Here is a 22,095-nt window from a genome sequence, read left to right as displayed (position 1 = left end):
GGTAATCTCAGTGTAGGAAAGGAAGAAACAGCGTCTGTGCCACCAGTAAGTACAGACAGTAACGTTAGTATAAATCCCCCCGCACAGTCCCCGCAGCCGGACAACTTTCTCATGGCTTCTGGAGGGAAATACTGTTGGAATGCTCAACCGGTGTCGCTCATTCAGCCGACAGAAACCTTCAACCGGTTTTCCCCATTATGTAGCGAGTCGGAGTCTGAGTCTGAGTCTTCTCTAGTCTCTACTCCTCCCGTTACGGGGTCTGAGACGCCGAAGGCTCCCACCATTAGCTCTGACAAATTGAAAACCCTAGTCATTGGCGACTCCATTACCCGCAGTATTAGACTTAAAACGAATCACCCAGCGATCATACACTGTTTACCAGGGGGCAGGGCTACCGACGTTAAGGCTAATCTAAAGATGGTGCTGGCTAAAGCTAAAACTGGCGAGTGTAGAGAGTATAGAGATATTGTTATCCACGTCGGCACCAACGATGTTAGGATGAAACAGTCAGAGGTCACCAAGTGCAACATAGCTTCAGCGTGTAAATCAGCTAGAAAGATGTGTCGGCATCGAGTAATTGTCTCTGGCCCCCTCCCAGTTAGGGGAAGTGACGAGCTCTACAGCAGAGTCTCAGCACTTAATCGCTGGTTGAAAACTGTTTTCTGCCCCTCCCAAAATATAACATTTGTGGATAATTGGCCCTCTTTCTGGGACTCACCCACAAACAGGACCAAGCCTGACCTGCTGAGGAGTGACGGACTCCATCCTAGCTGGAGGGGTGCTCTCCTCTTATCTACCAACATAGATAGGGCTCTAACTCCTCTAGCCCCACAGTGAAATAGGGTGCAGGCCAGGCAGCAGGCTGTTAGCCAACCTGCCAGCTTAGTGGAGTCTGCCAATAGCACAGTCAGTGTAGTCAGCTCAGCCATACCCATTGAGACTGTGTCTGTGCCTCGACCTAGGTTGGGCAAAACTAAACATGGCGGTGTTCACCCTAGCAATCTTATTAGGATAAAGACCTCCTCCATTCCTGCCATTATTGAAAGAGATCGTGATACCTCACATCTCAAAATAGGGTTACTTAATGTTAGATCCCTCACTTCAAAGGCAGTCATAGTCAATGAACTAATCACTGATCATAATCTTGATGTGATTGGCCTGACTGAAACATGGCTTAAGCCTGATGAATTTGCTGTGTTAAATGAGGCCTCACCTCCTGGTTACACTAGTGACCATATTCCCCGTGCATCCCGCAAAGGCGGAGGTGTTGCTAACATTTACGATAGCAAATTTCAATTTACAAAAAAAAAAATGGCGTTTTCATCTTTTGAGCTTCTAGTCATGAAATCTATGCAGCCTACTCAATCACTTTTTATAGCTACTGTTTACAGGCCTCCTGGGCCATATACAGCGTTCCTCTCTGAGTTTCCTGAATTCCTATCAGACCTTGTAGTCATAGCAGATCATATTCTAATTTTTGGTGATTTTAATATTCACATGGAGAAGTCCACAGACCCACTCCAAAAGTATTTCGGAGCCATTATCGACTCAGTGGGTTTTGTCCAACATGTCTCTGGACCTACTCACTGCCACAGTCATACTCTGGACCTAGTTTTGTCCCATGGAATAAATGTTGTAGATCTTAATGTTTTTCCACAAAATCCTGGACTATCGGACCACCATTTTATTACATTTGCAATCGCAACAAATAATCTGCTCAGACCCCAACCAAGGAGCATCAAAAGTCGTGCTATAAATTCTCAAACAACACAAAAATTAATTGATGCCCTTCCAGACTCCTTCTGCCTACCCAAGGACGTCAGAGGACAAAAATCAGTTAACCACTTAACTGAGGAACTCAATTTAACCTTGCGCAATACCCTAGATGCAGTTGCACCCCTAAAAACGAAAAACATTTGTCATAAGAAACTAGCTCCCTGGTATACAGAAAATACCCGAGCTTTGAAGCAAGCTTCCAGGAAATTGGAACGGAAATGGCGCCACACCAAACTGGAAGTCTTCCGACTAGCTTGGAAAGACAGTACCGTGCAGTACCGAAGAGCCCTCACTGCTGCTCGATCATCCTACTTTTCCAACTTAATCGAGGAAAATAAGAACAATCCAAAATTTCTTTTTGATACTGTTGCAAAGCTAACTAAAAAGCAGCATTCCCCAAGAGAGGATGGCTTTCACTTCAGCAGTGATAAATTCATGAACTTCTTTGAGGAAAAGATCATGACCATTAGAAAGCAAATTACGGACTCCTCTTTGAATCTGCGTATTCCTCCAAGGCTTAGCTGTCCTGGATCTGCACAGCTCTGCGAGGGCCTGGGATCGGGAGAGACACTTAAGTGTTTTAGTACTATATCTCTTGACACAATGATGAAAATAATCATGGCCTCTAAACCTTCAAGCTGCATACTGGATCCTATTCCTACTAAACTGCTGAAGGAGCTGCTTCCTGTGCTTGGCCCTCCTATGTTGAACATAATAAACAGCTCTCTATCCACCGGATGTGTACCAAACTCACTAAAAGTGGCAGTGATAAAGCCTCTCTTGAAAAAGCCAAACCTTGACCCGGAAAATATAAAAAACTATCGGCCTATATCGAATCTTCCATTCCTCTCAAAAATTTTAGAAAAAGCTGTTGCGCAGCAACTCACTGCCTTTCTGAAGACAAACAATGTATACGAAATGCTTCAGTCTGGTTTTAGACCCCATCATAGCACTGAGACTGCACTTGTGAAGGTGGTAAATGACCTTTTAATGGCGTCAGACCGAGGCTCTGCATCTGTCCTCGTGCTACTAGACCTTAGTGCTGCCTTTGACACCATCGATCACCACATTCTTTTGGAGAGACTGGAAACCCAAATTGGTCTACACGGACAAGTTCTGGCCTGGTTTAGATCCTACCTGTCGGAAAGATATCAGTTTGTCTCTGTGAATGGTCTGTCCTCCGACAAATCAACTGTACATTTCGGTGTTCCTCAAGTTTCCGTTTTAGGACCACTATTGTTTTCACTATATATTTTACCTCTTGGGGATGTTATTCGAAAACATAATGTTAACTTTCACTGCTATGCGGATGACACACAGCTGTACATTTCAATGAAACATGGTGAAGCCCCAAAATTGCCCTCGCTAGAAGCCTGTGTTTCAGACATAAGGAAGTGGATGGCTGAAAACTTTTTACTTTTAAACTCGGACAAAACAGAGATGCTTGTTCTAGGTCCCAAGAAACAAAGAGATCTTCTGTTAAATCTGACAATTCATCTTGATGGTTGTAAAGTCGTCTCAAATACAACTGTGAAGGACCTCGGCGTTACTCTTGACCCTGATCTCTCTTTTGACGAACATATCAAGACTGTTTCAAGGACAGCTTTTTTCCATCTACGTAACATTGCAAAAATCAGAAATTTTCTGTCCAAAAATGATGCAGAAAAATTAATCCATGCATTTGTTACTTCTAGGTTAGACTACTGCAATGCTCTATTTTCCGGCTACCCGGATAAAGCACTAAATAAACTTCAGTTAGTGCTAAATACGGCTGCTAGAATCCTGACTAGAACCAAGAAATTTGATCATATTACTCCAGTGCTAGCTTCCCTACACTGGCTTCCTGTTAAGGCAAGGGCTGATTTCAAGGTTTTACTGTTAACCTATAAAGCGTTACATGGGCTTGCTCCTACCTATCTTTCCGAGTTGGTCCTGCCGTACATACCAATACGTACGCTACAGTCACAAGACGCAGGCCTCCTAATTGTCCCTAGAATTTCTAAGCAAACAGCGGGAGGCAGGGCTTTCTCCTATAGATCTCCATTTTTATGGAACAGTCTGCCTACCCATGTGAGAGACGCAGACTCGGTCTCAACCTTGAAGTCTTTACTGAAGACTTATCTCTTCAGTAGGTCATATGATTGAGTGTAGTCTGGCCCAGGAGTGTGAAGGTGAACGGAAAGGCTGGAGCAACGAACAGCCCTTGCTGTCTCTGCCAGGCCGGTTCCCCTCTCCACTGGGGTTCTCTGCCTCTAACCCTGTTGCAGGGGCTGAGTCACTGGCTTGCTGGTGCTCTTTCATGCCGTCCCTGGGAGGGGTGCGTCACTTGAGTGGGTTGAGTTACTGACGTGATCTTCCTGTCTGGGTTGGCGCCCCCCCCTTGGTTTGTGCTGTGGTGGAGACCTCTGTGGGCTATACTCGGCCTTGTCTCAGGATTGTAAGTTGGTGGTTGGGGATATCCCTCTAGTGGTGCGGGGGCTGTGCTTTGGCGGAGTGGGTGGGGTTATATCCTTCCTGTTTGGCCCTGTCCGGGGGTTTCTTCGGATGGGGCCACAGTGTCTCCGGACCGCTCCTGTCTCAGCCTCCAGTATTTATGCTGCAGTAGTTTATGTGTCGGGGGGCTGGGGTTAGTTGGTTATACCTGGAGTACTTCTCCTGTCTTATCCAGTGTCCTGTGTGAATTTAAGTATGCTCTCTCTAATTCTCTCGTTCTCTCTTTCTCTCTGAGAACCTGAGCCCTAGGACCATACGTCAGGACTACCGGGCATGATGACACCTTGCTGTCCCCAGTCCGCCTGGCCTTGCTGCTATTCCAGTTTCAACTGTTCTGCCTGCGGCTACGAAACCCCTACCTGTCCCAGACCTGCTGTTTTCAACTCTTAATGATCGGCTATGAAAAGCCAACTGAGAGACCTGAGCCCTAGGACCATACGTCGGGACTACCGGCCGTGGTGACTCCTTGCTGTCCCCAGTCCGCCTGGCCTTGCTGCTATTCCAGTTTCAACTGTTCTGCCTGCGGTTATGGAACCCCTACCTGTCCCAGACCTGCTGTTTTCAACTCTTAATGATCGGCTATGAAAAGCCAACTGAGATTTATTCCTGATTATTATTTGACCATGCTTGTCACTTATGAACATTTTTGAACATCTTGGCATGGTTCTGTTATAATCTCCACCCGGCACAGCCGGAAGAGGACTGGCCACCCCTCATAGCCTGGTTCCTCTCTAGGTTTCTTCCTAGGTTTTCGCCTTTCTAGGGAGTTTTTCCTAGCCACCGTGCTTCTACACCTGCATTACTAGCTGTTTGGGGTTTTAGGCTGGGTTTCTGTACAGCACTTCGAGATATTAGCTGATGTAAGAAGGGCTATATAAAATAAAATTGATTGAAAATTGATTGATAGTCAAAATCAAGTTTTTCATCAAATGGATGAAACCAGATCAAAGTAGGATGACCAAAGTATGAAAATGGCTGTTGCTGGTACATTGATCAAGTCTGATCATAAAGTTACTGGTCCCCTCCCCGTGTCAAAAACTTGAATTCAGATGGCGGGATTATTTAGGAACGTGTGACATCACATAAAGCCCTCATTTTAATACACCAATGGTAACGTCTTATTCTCTTACCTAATTTAAATAAGTACCGCCTCGTAACCATCAGCACAGAAGGTGTGTTCGCAGAGGGGTGTGGTTTACATAGCTAGCTAGTCTACTGTTGCCAAAATTCGACTGCAGGGTGACATCAAATAACAGGTTTCTCCTATCAATCAATCAATCAAATGTATTTATAAAGCCCTTTTTACATCAGCAGATGTCACAAAGTGCTATACAGAAACCCAGCCTAAAACCCCAAACAGCAAGCAATGCAGATGTAGAAGCACGGTGGCTAGGAAAAACTCCCTAGAAAGGCAGAAACCTAGGAAGAAACCTAGAGAGGAACCAGGCTCTGAGGGGTGGCCAGTCCCCTTCTGGCTGTGCCGGGTGGAGATTATAACAGTACATGGCCATTAAGGCCAGATTTTTCTCCAAGATGTTCCAACCGTTCATAGATGGCCAGCAGGGTCAAATAATAATCACAGTGGTTGTAGAGGTTAGGGTCAGTACATCAGGAGTAAATGTCACTTGGCTTTTCATAGCCGGGCAATTAGAGGTTGAAATAGCAGGTGCGGTAGAGAGAGAGAGTTGAAAACTGCAGGTCTGGGACAAGGTAGCACGACCGGTGAACAGGTCAGGGTTCCATAGCCGCAGGCAGAAGAGTTGAAACTGGAACAGCAGCACGACCAGGTGTACTGGGGACAGCAAGGAGTCATCAGGCCAGGTAGTCCTGAGGCAAGGTCCTAGGACTCAGGTCCTCCGGGAGGGGAGGGAGAGAGGAAGACATTCATCTATGGCAAAGATACTTATAAGTTTCCCCTTTCATCTGTGTCTGGTGTTCGCTAGTTACTGGCTAGCTAGTTCTTCAGCCAGCATGGAACAAAAGGGGGGGAAGGGTCGTTCAAAACTCAGACACAGTTGTCACATCAACATATCTGTCAGTGCTGCTGCAAACTGCAACAGAAGAGACATGCCAAATGGGAGATCTTGACATCATTGATAGTCATGGTTTATGAACATGGTCTGGCAGTCAACTTAAATATTTTATGAGGCGTACCCAGACCTCACCCTGTCCAGTTTCAACTGAAATTGTCCAAGATGAACTAGCTAGCTAACTTCATGATCTCACTGCACAATGGCTCATTATGTCCAAGTTGTTTGACAAAAGTATTTCAAAGAACTGTCAGTCAAGGTGAGCTCCCCGCCCACTCAGCCTGTCTTTTCAGCCTTACTGATAGTTAGACATGAGAGAAAATTCTCAAATTCTGAGCATTTCTAAATCGGTAAAAATATAAAAGTATATTTTACATGGTAATCTAGATGCCTGTGCAGGCCCTTTAACAGGATATTTTGAAATGTGCCCTCTCATCCTGGTTTCTAATCAGATCAATCTCAAAAACAAGGTTCATATAAACATCAGTGTTAATGAAGAATCTGTTAGAATAAGCTCATATATTTCACATCAAGAATGCCTGCTACTGTTAGCCTAGTCCCAGATCTGTTTGTGCCGTCTTGAATGTTTGTAGTGACAATGACCATAGGATTTGACAAGATGAACTGTGACTCCTCTCACCACATGGGTGCATTGAGCCGGTAGAGTTTTTCTGAAGCCTCGATGACCTTCCTGTGTTCGTTGGCCAGGATGCTGGCTCCCAGGTAGAAGCCTACGTCCCAGTAGGTCTGCATCTTCTCCAAGCTGCCCTTCCTCCCCAGCAGGCTGCTCAGGGTCACGCCTGGATACACACAACAAACACACACACAGATGGGCGCAGACAGACACAGGTTAGATAGCGAGAATATTATTATATTTATATTTTCAGGCTAACAGTATGGCATCGAAATGTAACAAAAGAAAAAGAGACATGGCATGGCACAGAAGCCCAAATAGAATAACAGTGGCTTGTATTGATAAATAATGTAGGGGTGTAATTATTTAGTGTCCTTATGCAGGCTGTTAGTAATGATAATAGTGGTTGGCAGGGAGTACAACTACACCAACGATTAGCCCACACTCACTGCGGTTGATCACAGGCATAGATAAAAACATAAGGCAATTGTAGTTTATTTAAGCAATTAAACAAACACAGCAGTTCCCTTTGACAGGCCACTGATTCAGGGCAGTGGAGTGTCGGTGAGAACAAGGTACCTATTTTGCGCAGCTCGATGGAGGTGTCAAATTTGTGGCCGGCAGCCATCAAGAGGACAACGTTGTTGATGCCGGAGTGAAGGGTTGGCTCTGTCTCGAAGGCTTTGCCGTACCTGGGGGAGAATCCATGAATGGAGATTAAAATGGATTAATTAATTAATACGTATCGCTGCCTAGTCAATGAGCTGACCTAAGCAATGATTTGTTTAATAACAGTGTATCATATAGTATCAGGTGTGTCAGTTGTCATAAGCCTGACACCAGGTGTCATGACTGTTTATGCCATCTGCTATGTCTTTATTCTAACAGTATTATGTAGCCTTTATGACAGAGGATTCAAGTAAATTGTAACTGAAAGGATGGAGGGAACTCAAAGGGATAACATAACATAGACTGATGTAGAGCCCTAGTAAGGAGGACTTGACTGGAGTGAGTGAAGGGATGCTGTGCGTACGGTGTGCATTTTAGGACGACTGACATGTCCGAGTGCCTTTTGCACCAACTCCTTGTGACTCTAAGGCTGTACTAATATGGACACCGGATTGGTGTGTCTCACCAGTAGCAGGCCTGGTCTCGACTGCGATGGTCTTTAAAGCCAGAGCTCATGAACATGTCTTTGTAGATACGGCCACAGAGGCAGTGCACGTCCGACGCCACCCTGCCACCTGACTCCACAATGGGCAGAATCACTTCCAGGGCCTTGGCACGGTCACCTGGACGATTCCTCCTGGAGGTCAAAGATTAGGAAACATTATGACAGATGGAATCCTGAGAATGAACAGCCTGTGTTGTGCTGCAAGTTAAAGTGTTGTGTGACAACTAGTACAATTCTTGAAGAAAATCTGTGTGCTTGCTTCAGCTGTCTAAAATAATAAAGATAGGGAAAAACAGTAGTGTGCTTTCAGCAAGCCCACTAATTAAGTGTTAAAATGGGGGTTGCTTTAACCCATTTAGTGTTGTATACACATTATTTCCTTCTATGATATAATGTGAAAGACTATTGGTCAAACAGAATATGTGCGCAATACACAAGTTGAGCAACAATGGTACCTGTTTAAAGCAAAAATGTAGTGAAATTTGATATTCTGCTGGGCTGCCACCAAGCACATGGGCAAGTTGTTCAGGGTCTCTACCAGTTTGATAATGGCATCGTAGTCCTGAAGTCAGAAAGAGGACTGGATTACAGAAAACCCTTCATCAACATTATAATAACATCTCTGATTTCAATGCATTATAAATTAGGCATGGCTGCACACACCTTTAACATTTTTTAATAGACATTCCCTCAAATTGATTTAATTTAACCCCTGCAGTACTTGTAATACATGCATGTAGGGTTGGGCGATGTCAACCTTTGTTCTATCGTGATTAAGTAGCCATTAAAAATTGTGATATAAAATTAATAACTCCCCTATTGGCCAACCCAAATATATATATATTTATTTTTTAAGTTTTTTATTTTTTATTAAGAATAATAAATTACATTCTAAAAAGGGTTATGGGTTATAAAAAGGGTTATGGGTTGTACGCAACTCTGCTGTCCCCAGAACTGGATAATTATTCAATGATTTGCATTTTTGCCTAATCTTCCTCTCTTATTAGGCCTAGGCTTCTATACATTGTAAGTAGGTTCTATACATTGCTAATAATAGGCTATTGAAATAGGCCTACTCTACACATTATTTATTTCATAAGCTTTGCTCAGCTGTAAGTTTCCTTTTGACTTCTCATTAGATTTTTCCATCAGAATATTGTTTGCTCAATTTCACTTCTTCTTGCCTGTAATATTTGCCATTGAAAATAAATCTGTTATAGAAAATCACCTATACACTGACTTTCACAATTGTTCCCATTTGAAAGCTGTAACTTTAGGACATTCAAACACTTTATTAGGATGGCCTACTTGGGAAATATTCTTTATAACTTTAACTTGTCTTAATGCTTTTGATAGGCTATTTTAATTAGTAGGATTTGGCCTTTGGCCATTTGGTTCGCAACGGCAAGTAGGAGGGATGAATCATTTACTTTAGACTAAGCTTTGCTCAACTGTAAGGTTTTTCAAACTACTCATTCTATTTCTCTATCTTGCTATTGTTTGTTCTACCTCTCATTATTACCTTAGGCCTATCTTGTTTTAAGGTTCTTCAAAAACAACTGTCTGAGAACTCCGTTAAATATATGTATTGTTTGATCATGAAGTAGTGCGGCGAGAGGAGGTGAGAGAAAGCCAGCATGCATAAAAATGAACTCATATTCTTATCAAATGGAGAGAAAATATTAAATTAGGCTTTTAAAATAATTAGACAATGGATTGTCCGCTATTTAAAAAATGTATAGGCTTCGGCTATATGTCCAGATCATCCGACATTGAGAGAGAAAAATATATATGTTTTCTGACAGGACATTTTGCGCTGCTTTGGTGAAAATCTTAGCTCTGTCTACATTGTTCTTTTGCATTCTGTAAATTGTTTATAACATATTTATTGAAATAGGCCACTTGGCATGGCCCTGCTGTGGGCTGCCCGGTCAGCTCTTACTGCGTAGTGCCAATCAAGTTGAAATAGGCTATACATTGTCCATCACATCACGATGTCATCACCATCGACGATGGCTGTCAATCACCTTCGATATCCGATACTATAGTAATATCTAAGTGAACTGCAGAGTTGGGCCAATTTTCACAACAATTAAAAGTATGAGGCACGAGGCTAAACTTCTCAGCTGTTTTGGTCCCGCAGCTATTACATTGCAGCAGTTACTCTGTATGAGTTAACTGTCTTGCATCACGCTTATCTGCAATATGTGTGATTCATTCTGCTGCATGTGGAAACGTCATATCGCCAATTCTCCGTTTAAAACAGGCACCACAGAAGCATTCCACAGTCATAAAAGTGAGCCCATGCTAAAAAGTCTACTGCCCAAACACAACAGCCAGCATAACATAAACAAGGGCAGTCTTGACCCTGGCAAACACAGTACCACTGAGCCCTGGGTTGTGTTCATTAGGCACCAAATGGTAGGGACTACCTGGACTTGTCCGATAAGATGCACTCGTTTTCATTTTCCATTACACAACACTTTGCTACAGTGTAACCTAATGAACATGACCCATGTCCCTTGTCTCCCTCCCATAGCTAAGCCCACCTGGACGTCCCGGTACGACAGCAGTAGGTTCATGATGATGTCTGGGCTGAGCAGCTCCACCGTGTCCAGGCGCTTCTGGATGCGGCCCAGCTCCTGACTCAACTCCTGGCCACTGAAGCGCTCCCGGGCTGTGCGGATCTCATGCCGGATGGACTCCCGGAAGTACTCACTAATTAAAAAGAGTCAGTTGTACCCTTAAGCAAGGCACTTAACCCCTGAAACTGCTCTTGATCCAGGGGCATATATTGTATATTGCACAAATCACTGATAATAGCTCATGTCTAACTGAAAGACATTTGCAGTTGGGCAGTCTAGGCATTTCCAAGCTTAACCTTGTAGTTTATTTGCTGCTATTTCTCCCACCCAACCAAGCTACCGAACCAAGCAATTTGGTAGAGTAAAACTAAGTGAAAGACACAATGAGGGAGTCATAATGGAATAATTAGACATGCAGCGTGGGTAGCATGACATGCTGACCTGGCGTGAACGTGCACATTGTCCAGCAGTTGGATGAGCCTCTCTACCAGTGGGGTGAGGAGGGGTTCCAGTTGGAAGCTTGGTTGCATCAGTTCTTTGATGCCGCTTAAGAGCGTTGCGTCGCAGGCAAACACCTTGCCCTGTGGCAACACTACATATGGGATGAACGTGTAGCTCCCACACTGCTCCTGAGGGAAGAGACACACATATGGGTATTAACATACAAGCTCTCACAAACAAGTGTTACTTACACTACCGTTCAAACGTTTGGGGTCACTTAGAAATGTCCTTGTTTTCAAAAGAAAAGCTATTTTTTTGTCCATTAAAATAACATCAAATTGATCAGAAATACTGTGGACATTGTTAATGTTGTAAATGGCTATTGTAGCTGGAAACGGCAGATTTTTTATGGAATATCTACATAGGCGTACAGAGGCCCATTATCAGCAACCAACAGTCCTGTGTTCTAATGGCACGTTGTGTTTGCTAATCCAAGTTTATCATTTTAAAAGGCTAACTGATCATTAGAAAACCCTTTTTCAATTATGTTAGCACAGCTGAAAAATGTTGTGCTGATTAAAGCAGCAATAAAACTGGCCTTCTTGAGACTAGTATCTGGAGCATCAGCAATTGTGGGTTCGATTACAGGCTCAAAATGGCCAGAAACAAATAACTTTCTTCTGAAACTCGTCGGTCTATTCTTGTTCTGAGAAATGAAGGCTATTCCATGCGAGAAATTGCCAAGAAACTGAAGATCTCGTACAACGCTGTGTACTACTCCCTTCACAGAACAGCCCATCTTAATCTTTAATTTTTATTGGGCAGTCTGAGATATGGCTTTTTCTTTGCAACTCTGTCTAGAAGGTCAGCATCCCGGAGTCGCCTTTTCACTGTTGACGTTGAGACTGGTGTTTTGCGGGTACTATTTAATGAAGCTGCCAGTTGAGGACATGTGAGGCGTCTGTTTCTTGAACTAGACACTAATGTATTTGACTTCTTGCTCAGTTGTGCACCGGTGCCTCCCACTCCTCTTTCTATTCTGGTTAGAGACAGTTTGCACTGTTCTGTGAAGGGAGTAGTACACAGCGTTGTACGAGATCTTCAGTTTCTTGGCAATTCTCGATTGGAATAGCCTTCATTTCTCAGAACAAGAATAGACTGACGAGTTTCAGAAGAAAGTTATTTGTTTCTGGCCATTTTGAGCCTGTAATCGAATGGTAGTGTATACGCAGCATACATAAACATATTATGACCAAACCCAAGCACATTATTAGCAAACAGAAACATACAATATTAACTTTGGTACCACTGTATTAACATTTGTTAAAATATTGTGAAATGTTTTTGCTTAATCACATCTCTGCAAAAGCTTTATAAATACAAATGAGGTTATGAGCACTGCTTAATAACGGCTCTGCTCTAAACACACATACCTACTAAACACACAGATCCACATGATAGGCCTAAAGAAATCCATTGACCTATAAACCCATAAAAGACTGCAATTCAACCTTTGTTCAACAATACAGAGAAAACAGCCCTAGGATCAACTCATATCAGAGAAATCAGGTCTAAAAATATAACACAAATACTTATTTAAAAAAGTACAGCAGTAGTTATTGGCAATATTATGCAAATGGTGGTGGGATTGTTGTGGCAATGGAGGGGACATCTTTATACCCTAAAATGAGTTTACAACCCAATTTTCCCCCAAAGTGAGCTGGCAAAGGGTCCACTTGGTCCCTTCATCAATAATATAATAATTGTAAGCTCTCATGATGCCCTGGGTGTACCTTGAGTGCTTGCAGGTCACTGTCCTGCTTGTAACAATATAGGATGATGTTATTGGTCATGCTGAAGCTCTCTCTCATGCCCAGGTGATAGAAGAGGGACTGCTGGCAGCAAGTGTCACTCATTTCCACCACTGCCACATCTGTCAAAAGAAAAGGCTCAAATTGTGTGTCGAAATTCGAAAACACCCATGCAGCGCAGGTACGCACTTAAAATAACTGTGTGTGCAGAACACACACACTAACTTTTTGGCCAACAACAATTTAGAAGAATAAGGTAGTGTGTTGTGGCCAATGCCTTGCTGACAGTCGACATGACTATACTTGCCTGCATTGTAGAAGATATCAAGAATGTCAGTAGTACCAAGCAATATCCTCTCGAAAGGAATGGTTTTGAACACCGCGTGTGTGTCCGCGCAGGCTTCTTTCAGACACTTCAGTGACAAGTTCTCTTCTGTCTGTGGCAGGGATGCATCTTCAATAACAATGTATGCAACAGCCACAGCCCTAGTCCGGCTCCGGGGTGAAATAATGTGCTTATTTGAGGTGCTGAGTTCAATAGCCAAAGGGTCCTGCCATAAACTTCCAGCTGATACCCAAACAGGATCCTTTCTCTTGACCTCGTGCAGGCGTAGGCTCATACGCCTGCGTTCTGTGGTATACATTTCCCCAAATATTCAAGAACGCATATTCCAGTGTTAAATACTTTTCATCGTCAGTGCAGCTCTGGAACTGTAAATTCCCCAAGTGCGTCTCGTCTCGCCCCAGTCTCCAGTTACATTCCGCGAACTGTTGCCTACACGCCTTTAACCCCTCCCATATTACCGGCTGCAATTCGCGATTTCGTTTTGCAAGGCCCGGTACCCCGGGTCAGCGCAGTATGTACATTTTAGACCATTCCATTGGCCCTTAACTGAAACCTCTACTCACCAAGGGCACCGGGCCATGCAAAACGAACTCGCCCAATGTCTAACCCAGATGAACTGTTGGATTTACAGAGGCTCTTCTACGACCTCTGCAGTCTACGCAGTGGCATCATAGCTAATGTTACGAACCCGCTTGTAGTCCATAACAAAGAGGGAGACAACGCGGAGATAAAGAAATACCAAACATATTTATTATATAAAGTAAACTATATCCAAGTAACTATGGTGTGTAGTCAGTAGTGTCAGTGAGTGGATGCGTGCATAGATGGTGATACTGAAGGGTGTTGAGAGGTGCAGCCCCAAAACGCCACAACCAAAAACAACAGTGTGTCTGAGTGGAGAGAGTCTCCTAGATATATGGGGGAAAGGTGTATTTATCCCGGGACACACCCGAGCCCAGGTGTGTCCAATTCACTGACGACCCTCCCAGCTCCTCCCACTGAGATCCTATTAAGGAAAACAAGAGCAGAGAGAAAGAAAAGGATAGACAGAGTGGGAGGGTCTTCGCACAAATCTCATGCTATTCTACACATTTTGCTAAGAGGCTGATAGAAAATGATGCTGTTTTAAAGCTAATTTCCTGTAATTCTACACATTTTGCCATGGGGCAGAGGAAGATGTGCAGTTTTATAAATAAAATAAAATACAATTGTATTTGTTACATGCGCCGAATACAACAGGTGTAGACCTTAGAGTGAAATGCTTACTTACAAGCCCTTAACCAACAATGCAGTTTTAAGAAAATAAGTGTTAAGTAAAAAAAATTGATAAGTAAAAAAATAAACATAAAAAATAATTAAAGAGCAGCAGTAAAATAACAGTAGGGAGGCTATATACAGGGTGTACCGGTACAGAGTCAATGTGCGGGGGCACAGGTTAGTTTAGGTAATTAAGGTAATATGTAAATGTAGGTAAAGTTAAAGTGACTATGCATAGATAATAAACAGAGAGTGGGGGGGGGGGGGGGGGGGACAATGCAAGTAGTCCTGGTAGCCATTTGATTAGCTGTTCAGTAGTCTTATGGCTTGGGGGTAGAAGCTGTTAAGAAGCCTTTTGGACCTAGACTTGGCGCTCCAGTACCTCTTGCCGGTGGTAGCAGAGAGAACAGTCTATGACTAGGGTGGCTGGAGTCTTTGACAATTTTTAGGGCCTTCCTCTGACACCGCCTGGTATAGAGGTCCTGGATGGCAGGAAGCTTGGCCCCAGTGATGTACTGGGCCGTACGCACTACCCTCTGTAGTGCCTTGCGGTCAGAGGCCGAGCAGTTGCCATACCAGGCAGTGATGCAACCAGTCAGGATGCTCTCGATGGTGCAGCTGTAGAACTTTTTGAGGACCTGAGGACCCATGCCAAATCTTTTCAGTCTCCTGAGTGGGAATAGGCTTTGTAGTGCCCTCTTCACGACTGTCTTGGTGTGTTTGGACCATGATAGTTTGTTGGTGATGTGGACACCAAGGAACTTAAAGCTCTCAACCTGCTCCACTACAGCCCTGTTGATGAGAATGGGGGTGTGCTCGATCCTCTTCTTTTTCCTGTAGTCCACAATCATTTCCTTTGTCTTGATGACGTTGAGGGAGAGGTTGTTATCCTTGCACCACATGGCCAGGTCTCTGACCTCCTCCCTATAGGCTGTCTCATCGTTGTCGGTGATCAAGCCGACCACTGCTGTGTCATCGGCAAACTTAATGATGGTGTTGGAGTCGTGCCTGGCCATCCAGTTATGGGTGAACAGGGAGTACAGGAGGGGACTGAGCACGCACCCCTGAGGGGCCCCCGTGTTGAGGATCAGCGTGGCAGATGTGTTGTTACCTACCCTTACCACCTGGGGGCGGCCCGTCAGGAAGTCCAGGATCCAATTGCAGAGGGAGGTGTTTAGTCCCAGGGTCCTTAGCTTAGTGATGAGCTTTGAGGGCACTATGGTGTTGAACACTGAGCTGTAGTCAATGAATAGAATTCTCACGTAGGTGTTGCTTTTGTCCAGGTGGGAAAGGGCAGTGTGGTTGCAACATCATCTGTGGATCTGTTGGGGCGGTATGCAAATTGGACTGGGTCTAGGGTTTCTGAGATAATGGTGTTGATGTGAGCCATGACCAGCCTTTCAAAGCACTTCATGGCTACAGATGTTAGTGCTACGGGTCGGTAGTCATTTAGGCAGGTTACCTTAGTGTTCTTGGGCACAGGGACTATGGTGGTCTGCTTGAAACATGTTGCTATTACAGACTCAGTCAGGGAGAGGTTGAAAATGTCAGTGAAGACACTTGCCAGTTGGTCAGCGCATGCTCGGAGTACACGTCCTGGTAATCCGTCTGGCCCTGCGGCCTTGTGAATGTTGACCTGTTTAAAGGTCTTACTCACATCGGCTACGGAGAGCGTGATCACACAGTCATCCGTAACAGCAAATGCTCTCATGCATGCTTCAGTGTTGTTTGCCTCGAAGCGAGCATAGAAGTAATTTAGCTCGTCTGGTAGGCTCATGTCACTGGGCAGCTCGCGGCTGTGCTTCCCTTTGTAGTCTGTAATAGTTTGCAAGCCCTGCCACATCCAACGAGCGTCGGAGCCGGTGTAGTACGATTCAATCTTAGTACTATATTGACGCTTTGCCTGTTTGATGGTTCGTCGGAGGGCATAGTGGGATTTCTTATAAGAGTCTGGGTTAGTCCCGCTCCTTGAAAGCGGCAGCTCTACTCTTTAGCTCAGTGCGGATGTTGCCTATAGCTATTCTACACATGTTAATCTACACATTTTTCCCATGAGGCTGAGAGAACAAAATTCAGTTTATGTTCCAAAAACATAAAATCTGACTAACCCAGTGCACTGCTTGCTATGAATTCTATCTGATGATGTTTGCATGTTTAGTTAAAATGACAAATAATGTCCCGTTTGGAACACTGACAAGTAAAGAGCAGTAAAAATGTGTTTTGCTCAATCTGATTGGGTGGGCCTGGCTCCCCAGTGGGTGGGGACAAACCAAGTCTTGAACCAAGTCTCTGGCCTTGGGAAGGAACATTTTAAAGGTCCGCTTCTTGGCATCTGTGAGGAAGCTGACTCAGTAGCTCTCGTCACGAACTTGCATGATTTAATTCCCCTTATAAATTGTTTAGCGCGTTTATGTTCCCCATATATGTAGTAATTAATTTATCCTAAATGTACTCTACCGGTCAAAAGTACAACTACTCATTCAAGAGTTTTTCTTTATTTTTACTATTTTCTACATTGTAGAATAATAGTGAAGACATCAAAACTGGTGGTCCTCTGTAGCTCAATTGGTAGAGCATGGCGCTTGTAACGCCAGGGTAGTGGGTTCGATCCCCGGGACCACCCATACGTAAAAATGTATACACGCATGACTGTAAGTCGCTTTGGATAAAAGCGTCTGCTAAATGGCATATTATTAAAACTAAGAAATAACCCAAAAAAGTGTTAAACAAATCAAAATATATTTTAGATTTTAGATTCTTCAAATAGCTACCCTTTGCCTTTGTCAGATGAACCGATGTGGATGTGGTGGAGGAGTCAGGCGCAGGACACAGAGGCTTCGTCCAACAGACTTTACTAGTCAAAAGTGCAAAAAATACAATACACGGCCTCGAAACAAACAGAGGCGAGTGAATACGTAAACCATGCGTAAACACTAAACAAACAAACAGAGCGTCAACACGCAGCTCCGAAATACAGGCAGACAACAACACACAATCTAACCAATACAAAACAGGGAACTTATAAGACACGTAATCAGAACACAAACAGACACAGGTGTACAAGACAGACCAAAGCAATCACACCACGAAACATTCAACGGTGGCAGCTAGTACTCCGGGGACGGCGAACGCCGAAGCCTGCCCGAACCAGGAGGAGGAGCAGTCTCGGCCGAAACCGTGACAGCCTTGATGACAGCTTTGCACACTCTTGGAATTATCTCAACCAGCTTCACCTGGAATTCTTTTCCAACAGTCTTGAAGGAGTTCCCACATATGCTGAGCACTTGTTGGCTGCTTTTCCTTCACTCTGCGGTCTGACTCATCCCAAACCATCTCAAAATGGTTGAGGTCGGGGGATTGTGGAGGCCAAGTCCTCTGATGCAGCACTCCATCACTCTCCTTCTTGGTAAAATAACCCTTACACAGCCTGGAGGTGTGTTGGATCATTGTCCTGTTGAAAAACAAATGATAGTCCCACTAAGCCCAAACCAGATGGGATGGCATATCGCTGCAGAATGCTGTGGTAGCCATGCTGGTTAAGTGTGCTTTGAATTCTAAATAAATCACAGACAGTGTCACCAGCAAAGCACCCCCACACCATAACACCTCCTCCTCCATGCTTTACAGTGGGAAATACACATGCAGAGATCATCCGTTCACCCACACCGCGTCACACAAAGACACGGCGGTTGGAACCAAAAATCTCCAATTTGGACTCCAGGCCAAAGGACACATTTCCACCGGTTTAACATCCATTGCTTGTGTTTCTTGGCCCAAGCAAGTCTCTTCTTCTTATTGGTGTCCTTTAGTAGTGGTTTCTTTGCAGCAATTCGACCATGAAGGCCTGATTCACACAGTCTCCTCTGAACAGTTGATGTTGAGATGTGTCTGTTACTTGAACTCTGTGAAGCATTTATTTGGGCTGCAATTTCTGAGGCTGGTAACTCTAATGGACTTATCCTCTGCAGTAGAGGTAACTCTGGGTCATCCATTCCTGTGGCGGTCCTCATGAGAGCCAGTTTCATCATAGCGCTTGATGGATTTTGCGACTGCACTTGAAGAAACTTTCAAAGTTCTTGACATTTTCCGTATTGACTGACCTTCATGTCTTAAAGTAATGATGGACTGTCATTTCTCTTCGCTTATTTGAGCTGTTCTTGCCATAATATGGACTTGGTCTTTTACCAAATAGGGCTATCTTCTGTATACACCCCTACCTTGTCACAACACAACTGATTGGCTCAAACGCATTAAGAAGGAAAGAAATTACACAAATGAACTTTTAAGAAGGCACACCTGTTAATTGAAATGCATTCCAGGTGATTACCTCATGAAGCTGGTTGAGAGAATGCCAAGAGTGTGCAAAGCTGTCATCAAGGCAAAGGGTGTGTCAAGGGTTCTGATGCGACGGTGTGGTGGAATCAAGTGCAGGACACAGGAGCTCAGTCAAACTTGACTTTACTGGCAAAGCACAAAAATACACGGGTAAACTAACCCGGAGATAAACAATACGCAACAGTGCGTAAAAAACAAAACCCGACTACGCACGAACACCAGTGCGACGGTAAACTAGCGTCTGTCCAAAACAGTCGAACCCCAACAGACAGGAAAACAATTACACACAACACATGACGTCCTCCGTAGCTCAGCTGGTAGAGCACGGCGCTTGTAACGCCAGGGTAGTGGGTTCGATCCCCGGGACCACCCATATGTAAAAATGTATGCGCACATGACTGTAAGTCGCTTTGGATAAAAGCGTCTGCTAAATGGCATATTATTATTATTATTATTATGACAGAAACAACGAGAACTTATAGGACACATAATCAACACTAAACAAGAACAGGGGCCTGTTGCACAAAACTAGGATAAGGGATTAAGCCAGGATATCTTGGTGATCCTCGCTCAATTGATCCGTAACCCGGTTGCACTAAAGATGGATAGGGGGCAGGAGGATATGTTATGGTATAAATTACCATGGAGATTTATTCTGTGGAGCTAGCCTGCTCCAGACCAGGCTAAATTCCAGGATCTATTTAATCTCATCCCTACTGTCAGTCAGCAGTCACCACAAATGGAAACCAATAGTTATTTCACTGCTCACTATACATTGTTATCACATATAACTAGACCCACTGTCATTATTTAAACGTTTGTGATCATTAATTTCAATGATTTTGGATAAAAAATGATTTTTAGATGATGTTGCTATCATTAGATAATTTACAGTTTCCCATAGACTATAAGGCTATATATAAAATGATAGAATATTAGGGCCACAGAGGGGAAAAAAACACAAGTCATAATATTGTAACCAGTTGTTTTAAAGGAGGACAGTTGTTAAAATGACAGATGTGGGGCATTTCGTGAAATTGTACTTCAGTATGGTTTCATAAACAAAGACATGCTGATGTGCCAGAATATGAAGTATCACATTGTCATAAGTATCAAAACTGTAAAAACAATATGTAGCTTTTCTGCAGAAAGAACCAGCCTCATAAATTTATGACTTTATCCTTTTTCTTCAGTGTGGCCCTAGTACTCTGTCATATAAACAAATACACATTCCATATGAATATAAAAACACAATGTGTAACATTATGTTCCTTTATTGAATAAGGACAAAACAAAGCAGGTAAACCATCAGCTCCTTTCGAAACTGAAGTCACAGTGACTCTACAAGATGGAAAGCACAGAATCCAAGCATATTATACAAAATGATACATACACATTCAAAGGTCTGTATATAACACACCCTGCATGTCTGCACACTAAAATAAATGCAGGACAAATCCATACACATCAACTGAACAGACAAATGAATGGATGCAGTAGCCTCCCTGCAGCCTTGTATTACACACAGTATACCGCACAAACATCATAAGAGGCCAAATTCGTAAAAAAACGAACCCAAAAAACCCCAAATTCCTCTGCCACCGCAGGACATATTTAACCAAAATTGAAAGCACACATACTAACTAAAATAATTCAACACATATTGGTCCCTCAGCAGCCGACCACTGTCGTCATCAGGGAAGATTGCCGGATTGTCCCAGTCCATGGCTGGTGGCACTCTGGGGGCCCTCTCCTTCCTCAGGCAGGCCACATTGTGGAGGACAGCACAAGCCACAGTAATATCACATGCCCTAACAGGGCTGACCCTTAATTTGTGAAGGCAGTGAAAGCGTGCCTTCAGGAGGCCAAAGGTCATTTCAACTCTGGCCCTGGTCCTGGCATGGGCATGGTTGTAGGCCTGCTGTGCTTCCTGGGGGTCTGTGAAAGGTGTCAGGAGAAAAGGCTGGCAGCCATACCCCCTGTCTCCCAGCAACACACCAGAGAATTCACCTGTCAACACAAAATCTCATCATTACTACCTCATAAACACAGTGATATTCTTGACACAGCCATGATGGTTATAAATAGGGGTTGTGTGGCTTACCTTGTGATAGGCACTGATAGATTTCAGAGGCCCGAAAGATTCTGGAGTCATGGACTGAGCCAGGCCATTTTGCCACAACATTGCTGATCACACAGTCAGCATTGCAGACCATCTGAAATCATAAGATGAGGAATATTACACCAATCAATGCACATCACTGGCAATGCAGAGTGTTCGTCAATGGACAATATCAAAAAGTTATGTTCACCTGAACATTAATGCTGTGAAAGGATTTCCTATTCACAAAATCGGCCTCATGGGCACCTGAGGGGGCTTTTATCCTTATGTGTGTGCAGTCCACTGCACCAATGACATTGGGGAAACCTGTCACACAAAGTAATGAGTATCCTACTATGTGTTAACAGTTGTCCTGTAATTTGTAGATCCTCTTACCTGCAATCCTATAGAACTCCTCTTTGATGTCACAGAGTCTTCTGTGGCCAGGGAAGGAGATGAAGACATCTGCTAATGCTTTGATAGCCAGACACACACTCCTTATTGTGCGGCAAATTGTGGCCTTGTTCAGCTGTTCTGCATCCCCCACTGAGTACAGGAAGGCTCCACTAGCAAAAAAGCGCAAGGCCACACAAACCATTTGCTCCACACTCAGTGCATGGCTCCGTGCAGTGCGGTGCTTAATCCTGGGACCCAGTAGTCTGCATAGATACCTGATGCCATCTGCAGAAAACCTGTATCTTTCATATAGATGGTCATCAGGGAAGGCCAGTGGGTCCAACCGGTCCCTGAAGACCCTTTCTCGCCTGAAGGCTCTCCTCAGCACAAGTGCTTCTTCATCCACCACATCTCGCACGAATGGGCATGCCATTGTCAGAGCAGAAAGGAACACACAATTTTGGGCCTTCATATAGGCTAGTGGCCACACCTGGTGCTGGGGGGGTGGGCAAAAGAGGGCGATGCCTTATAACGATGACTTGGTTGTACTGATTGCTGGGAAAATAAAAAAAACCTTAGAAAGATGCCACCGTCCTGTGTGCTCACAATAAGAGCTCATATGTCATGGCTCACTTGACTTTACGAGAATATACCTAATTTTTATTTTGAGCTGTGTCATCTTCTTGGAGCTGGGGGAGGAAAGAAAAATAATGATT

The 22,095-nt window shown here is 44.0% G+C and overlaps 1 protein-coding gene across 2 annotated transcripts in view; it reads right to left on the bottom strand.

The window, feature by feature from the left end:
- Positions 1-13,714, bottom strand: part of LOC311140650 (mitogen-activated protein kinase kinase kinase 5-like) — a 34,468-nt gene extending 20,754 nt beyond the window's left edge. For both annotated transcript variants that reach the window (XM_084175795.1, XM_084175796.1), the window contains exons 1-8: positions 13,252-13,714; positions 12,927-13,066; positions 11,134-11,321; positions 10,657-10,825; positions 8,563-8,669; positions 8,069-8,239; positions 7,513-7,625; positions 6,940-7,099 (exon numbers count right to left, since the gene is read on the bottom strand). In XM_084175795.1, coding sequence (XP_084031921.1) covers positions 6,940-7,099; positions 7,513-7,625; positions 8,069-8,239; positions 8,563-8,669; positions 10,657-10,825; positions 11,134-11,321; positions 12,927-13,066; positions 13,252-13,588 — 1,385 coding nt within the window. In that variant the 5' untranslated portion in view covers positions 13,589-13,714. The remainder of the gene's footprint in view (positions 1-6,939; positions 7,100-7,512; positions 7,626-8,068; positions 8,240-8,562; positions 8,670-10,656; positions 10,826-11,133; positions 11,322-12,926; positions 13,067-13,251) is intronic.
- Positions 13,715-22,095: the final 8,381 nt, after the last annotated feature.

The sequence above is a fragment of the Coregonus lavaretus genome (genome assembly GCF_964263955.1).
Source record: "Coregonus lavaretus genome assembly, chromosome: 13".
Lineage (NCBI taxonomy): Eukaryota > Metazoa > Chordata > Actinopteri > Salmoniformes > Salmonidae > Coregonus > Coregonus lavaretus.
This window is presented reverse-complemented; position numbering and strand designations above follow the sequence as displayed.